The sequence below is a fragment of the Myotis davidii genome, unplaced genomic scaffold (genome assembly GCF_000327345.1).
Source record: "Myotis davidii unplaced genomic scaffold, ASM32734v1 scaffold43, whole genome shotgun sequence".
Lineage (NCBI taxonomy): Eukaryota > Metazoa > Chordata > Mammalia > Chiroptera > Vespertilionidae > Myotis > Myotis davidii.
In genome coordinates this window covers 751,713-757,527 of record NW_006294590.1, presented here as the reverse complement: position 1 = coordinate 757,527, position 5,815 = coordinate 751,713, and the positions used below count along the sequence as shown (strand labels likewise).

Sequence of the window (5,815 nt, the reverse complement as noted above, 5' to 3'; positions counted from 1 at the left end):
CCCCCACCCCGTGGGCCCGGCCTCAGTCCAGGGGCGCGCCCTGCGGTCCCCGCGCCGGCTGAGGCGCGGACCCAGACGCGGGAGAGGGTGGATCCGAGCCCTCGAGAGAAGCCCGGGTGCCCCCAGCCTCTGCGCCGAGGGGTGAGGGGTGAGGGGTTCCTCCCGAGACGTGGGTTCCCCCTTCCTCCGAGCCCAGCTGGGGGGCAGCACGCACCCAGCGTGGGGCCCAAGGGCAGCCACTGCGGACCTCGGGGCGCCAAGAGCCTTGTCCTGGGATTCCCTGGCTGGCGACCTGCCCGCTTTTGTAAGGAAACCGAGGCAAGAGGCGACAAGTTCCCGGTATCTCCCAGGGGCAGAGGCGGAGGCCGGGGAGACCCTATGTCCGAGCCTCCAGGCCCTACGGGTCACAGGTGGAGGAGCAAATACCTTTGCGGAAAGAGCTTGAAGGGACAAGCTGGGGGGGGAGAGGGGGGGAGTTATGATCACAAAGGGGCGGCTGTTTTGGTTTCTACTCAGCCAGGGAAGAATAAAGAACGAACGCTCACGGTTTAAAAATATAGATTTATTTTCATTAGTAAAAAGTTCAATACTGAGAGGAAGACGCACGTGTCCTAGTGCATCCGGGGCGCCAGGGCCTGTCCACCGGTGTCTGCTCAGCTCGGAGCCCCCCCCTTCCGGGCCGACCTCAGCACTCGCCCTGGTCGGTTTCCCACTAGGAAGCGAGTGGCGAGTTCTAAGGGCTCCTTACAACCCTAAGCCAGAGCTCAGCTCGGTGCCGGCTGCCAGGCCGTGCCTGGGACTGCCGTGTCCTGGTCTGGATTGCGATGCCTCAGTCATCTTGCTGGAGGGAGACCAGGTGGCATGCCAGCAAACCTGGCTTCGGCATTTCAGTCAAGAAACGCAGACTGCAGAGCAGCGGTTGAAGTTACTTTGCGTTTCTGTTTTCCAAACCACACGGACCTAAAACGTCCGTAAGCGCTGCCTGTGCTACAGATGTGCTACGCCTCACCCAATACTGCAGGTAGACACGGAGCCGAAGGCTGCTACAAAATACCCGGGCGGAAGGGAGGAAGCGGGGCATTCGGTGAGGCGAGTCTTTGCAAAGTCACGTCCACGATGAACGGAAAGCCCGGGGCTCCCCGTGACCCCATCAGAACACCTGAGGACTTCCGAGCGGACCATGACTACGTCACCACAAGGATGCTCTCCACCTTCGAGGATGAACTCGGATTCTAGGTGACGGAAGAAATCCCTGGTTTGATGTTTTAGGAATCCATGAACACACAGAACGAAACCGGGAAAACCTGGCCGTCCTGACACGGATCTTTAGAATAACAATCCTATTTAGAACATCTCCTAGACCGCTGGCCACTTTTCCTCTTGGTGTTTGCTATCAAGAGAATACAGTCTTGCCTTCAACACTGTACACACAACAGTTCCACCAAACAGCTTAAAAACAAAGCAAAACAACTGCTCTGGTGACATGACGCTAAGACCAACAGCTTCGTAAAGAAAATTCCCATTAGTGCTGAAGGGACACCATCACACTGTTTCTAGAGAGTTCTGTTAGGACCATTCATTTGCTTTTTTAGAATTACATTCTACATAAGTTTCCATGGAGACATGACGCACTCCTGGTCCCATACCCTGATAGGCGTTCGTTAGAATTACCAAGGTGGCCCCGGGACAGTGAGCACCGGGGAGCGGGGGTTCCAGCAAGTGCTGTCTCTCATTTACTAACGGGCGAATCCTGGGTTTCCTCGGGATGAGTTAGCTCGCCCCCTGGAGTCGTGATGAAAACGGACAGCCTGTGAGGGGACGTGGGACAGTTGGGGGCAGAGAGCAGAATCATTTTTCCAGTTTCCTCAGCGTCACTATCGGCCTGACATTGAACATGAGGGACAAACGCTGGCAATTTCAACCGGTGCTGGGTGACACCCACGGAGGGCGCATGGAATCGCCACACAACGTAAGGTCTGATGGGGGCCCGGCCGGCGTGGCTCAGGGGCTGAGCACAGATCTATGAACCAGGAGGTCACAGTTCATTCCCCGTCAGGGCACATGCCGGGTTGTGGGCTCGATCCCCAGTACGGGGCATGCAGGAGGCCCATCCATGAGTCTCTCTCATAACTGTTGTCTCTTTCTCTCTCTCTTCCTCTCTGAAATCAATAAAAATGTCTATTTCTTAAAAAGGTTTGATGTTAGAGTCAGTTATGCCTGGCTGTGCATAACGAGCCGGGGGGGGGAGGATGGCGACAGACAGCCTTTGGCATGTGTTACAGAAAATGTGACATGTGAACGTACTGCCGGCTCGTCCTCAAAAGAATTAAATTACCCACAAACCATGACAGTAGAGGAAGGATGAGCATAATTCACAGGCGACAGGCCAGATCAACATGTCCAACAGGCCCGATTCCCATTCACTCAGAACTAAACGTCAAGTGAGCAGAGGCATTTAAACAAGACTCCAACTCAGTGGCCGAGAATCAGCTTCCCACCGAGCTAAGGAGTGTGGGACGCGCGTGAACTCTAAGTGCCCCCGTCGGGCCTTCATTTAGAATCAGCCTCAGAGTAAAAAACGGTCACCGTACTGTCCTCAGGGTGGGTTCAACCTCCCCGTGGTAAAACATCCTCATTTACATTTGGTTATAAAAGTGTACAAAAGACTCCTTTCTCCCTTTCCTCCGCTCAGGAGAGACCCCTGCTGCTCAGTCACGCCCGCCAAGCGGTCCCCCGAGTCCAGGGCATGTCGCTACTGCATCTCCACAGTCACACGGTGTCACAAGGCTCAGCACACCGTTTCCTCCCAAGCATACGGCGACCGTGACCGGAGTGACGTAAGAACAGGGCGAGAGTCTTTTAAAAAATATACCAGGGGAGTAAACATGTTGCAGGTTTCTCCCACATTCCCCAATTAAGACAAAACTGTAAAACCACCTCCTCCTCGTAATCCCAGGAGCACACAATAAAAAACGTCCGCATACTCTGGGCAAGCAGAATATTAAATGTGTCCTTTGATGATCCGTCATTAAGCTTTTTAAAAAACTATACTTATTCAGCTGTTGGAAAATATTCTCTGACTTCAGGTGACAGAATAACTGTTTTTTGTTGTTGTTTTTTTAATAAGGTGAAAAGGAATTAAGTACCTAAGACTGTTTCCTATTAGCTGCTCAAAGCGGGCTTCTCTCCCCCAGCCTGCATTTTAAAAAATAAGTTTAACGTGACTTTTGGCATTAACTTATAATTGCTCATCAGGAAAACGGGAATAAATTTATGTATCTAAATTGATAAGCTTTACAAAATATTTAACGTGAGGAAGAGGTATATCTTACAGAATTATTTGGCTAGGTCCTAAGGCAATCAATGAAGACAGAATTTTTCTGATCGTAAATCGGACACAAGTGAATTTCTACAACATGATAATCCTCCGTCAATGGGAAAGCCCGGCGGCTGCAGCGCTGCAGTCACGCCCTGTCGTCGCTGAACTTCCATGAAAGTCGTCTGAATGAGAAAGGAACAAATTTGGTGCCTGCACCAACATAGAATTTGTTCTGAAATTCCACCCTAAAATTAAAAAAATCCATGTATTAATGAAAGGTTGCGAGTGACATTCCCCACATTTCGTAAAACAACTTTTATAAATTAAGAACAAAAGATTCCTGGGCTGCAGCTGCTTCGTCCCATAGTGCTCTTGCAGAACTATTTGTACTGAGACAAAATGGGCACGCGTGCTCGCCCTGTGTAGGCATGACGTGTTAGAAACATCGCACCGCCTCATGCACTGCACACACGTGTGCACATACACACACCAGCACCCAGGGCCTCTCCCCCTGCCGTGGTAGCTGGGCACACAGACAAGCAATCTGAATTCACTGTGAAACACTGAGAAACAGGTCTGAAGCCTTTTACAAGATAAAGCAAGGCCCACGGTGAACTGAGCCGGAAATACACAAACTACTGGGCAAGCATGAACTTGCTCTCGCTTGTCAGGGGTAACAGCTCAGGAACAAAACAGAATTCTTCCTCGGGGGATCTGAACACAGCCCCCAATGTGAGGAAGGGAAGGCACAGCTAAATTAAGCTCTGGATTTTGGGGGGGTTGAATACACACATCTGGGGGAGGGGTTCCGTTTTTCGTAAGGAATAGCTGAGCTGCGGGCTCACCAATGGAGGCGAATGGCGTGGAGGAACGCAGACAGCCCCTCCATGACCAGCAGGATGAAGATGGTCAGCACGGCGAAGAGCGCCATCACCGGGAGCAGCAGCAGGACCCCGTAGGTCTTGTCCACGCGGAGGCCCACGCGCATCAGCATGGCCCACAGCACGTCGGACAGCTCTGTTCATGGAAGTGAGTCACCTCCTGACCATTCCCACCGCTGCCCATGAGTAACACCCTCCCCACTAGGACACGTCACCCGCTTCTCACGGACCATCTCGCGCACCGAGGAGGCAGGGCCGGGCAGGACGGGCAGCCTGCCTCCCGGGAGAGGTCGAGCCAACTGGGGCCCGTCAGCTCTGTCCCCACGCAGCTCTGGCCCATGAGCATGCGTTTCTCCCAGCAGCCCTGGGCCAGCTTCACCCCGGAGCTGAGAGACGGGGCTGCGCTTCCCCCACAATTTAAAGCGTCCTGTGAGTTGGTCGGTGCTGGGGGGAGGGTATTAGGGGGGACACTTACGTGCGTGGGCCAGGCTGAGGGCCCAGAGCCGCAGGTAGGACGCGGTGTTGGAGATGCAGCCCAGGCAGTACTCGATGGAGTGGATCACTTGGGTCATCAATATTTCTCCAAAGTTAAACTGCGGGAGACCACGCAGCATGGTTAGCGTCAGTGCCAGGCAGACCCCGCGAGGTCCAAGCCCGCGCCACTCTCAGGGCGACCGTGAGAGCTGGTTGCGGCCCGGCGCGAGGACGCCAGGGTGCGGGGCGGCGACTCACAGCTCTGCTCGCAGCCCTCCCCCGCACCCCGCCTCAGTGTCTCACCTGGAGACGGATTATCATCCTTCTCACCAAGACCATCACTACATGAAAGCTTAGTGATGAGTCTATTCTTTATTGATTTCAGAGAGGAAGGGAGAGGGAGAGAGATGGAAACACCAGTGATGAGAGAGAATCATGGGTCAGCCGCCTCCTGCACACCCCGCACTGGGGGATGGAGCCCGCAACCCGGGCCTGTGCCCTGACAAGAACTGAACCGTGACCTCCCGGTTCCTAGGCCAACGCCCCACCACTGAGCCACACCGGCTGGGCATGTGCGTCTATTTCATCATGAGGAACTGAAAGCTTTACCTCTTCACAGGTCACCTCCCTGCAGCCGTCCTCCAGCGGGGTGCTCCCCTCCTCTATGTCCTGGCTGCCCATCAGAGACACCTCCTCCTCACTGTCCTTCCTGACCAGCGTGTACCCACTCTAGCGACAAACAGGGAGCACGGTCGGCGGACAGGGAGCACGGTCAGCGGACAGGAGCACGGTCAGCGGACAGGGAGCACGGTCAGCAGACAGGGAGCACGGTCAGCGGACAGGGAGCACGGTCAGCAAACAGGGAGCACGGTCAGCGCCTTCCAAAGCGAAGCTGTGACAAGGCCAAGGTCAGAGCCCCCGGATCCTCCTCACGAGTTTTAGACTCTCGGGAACACAAACGCCCTTTAGGATGAAGTGAGGGCTCTACACCCATTAGGAGAGCGATTATAAAAACATCACACGAGCGCGTGCTGGTCGGGGGCCGCCCCCAGCGGAGCAGCAGCCCTGCGGGGGGAGGCGCTGCACGGGCTCCCGTGGAGGCCTGGGCCCCGAGGGGAGGAGCACATGTGAGCAGCCACTC

The 5,815-nt window shown here is 54.8% G+C and overlaps 2 protein-coding genes across 2 annotated transcripts in view; both read right to left on the bottom strand.

The window, feature by feature from the left end:
* DNAH10 (dynein, axonemal, heavy chain 10) overlaps positions 1-1,081 on the bottom strand; it is a 66,509-nt gene extending 65,428 nt beyond the window's left edge. Inside the window, exons 1-2 of the mRNA XM_006768786.2 lie at positions 1,010-1,081; positions 427-454 (exon numbers count right to left, since the gene is read on the bottom strand). Coding sequence (XP_006768849.1) covers positions 427-454; positions 1,010-1,081 — 100 coding nt within the window. The remainder of the gene's footprint in view (positions 1-426; positions 455-1,009) is intronic.
* Positions 542-5,815, bottom strand: part of ATP6V0A2 (ATPase, H+ transporting, lysosomal V0 subunit a2) — a 22,644-nt gene continuing 17,370 nt past the window's right edge. The window contains exons 18-22 of the mRNA XM_015567217.1: positions 5,284-5,403; positions 4,676-4,793; positions 4,165-4,336; positions 3,333-3,564; positions 542-1,324 (exon numbers count right to left, since the gene is read on the bottom strand). Of these exons, the coding sequence (XP_015422703.1) occupies positions 3,465-3,564; positions 4,165-4,336; positions 4,676-4,793; positions 5,284-5,403 (510 nt within the window). The 3' untranslated portion in view covers positions 542-1,324; positions 3,333-3,464. The remainder of the gene's footprint in view (positions 1,325-3,332; positions 3,565-4,164; positions 4,337-4,675; positions 4,794-5,283; positions 5,404-5,815) is intronic.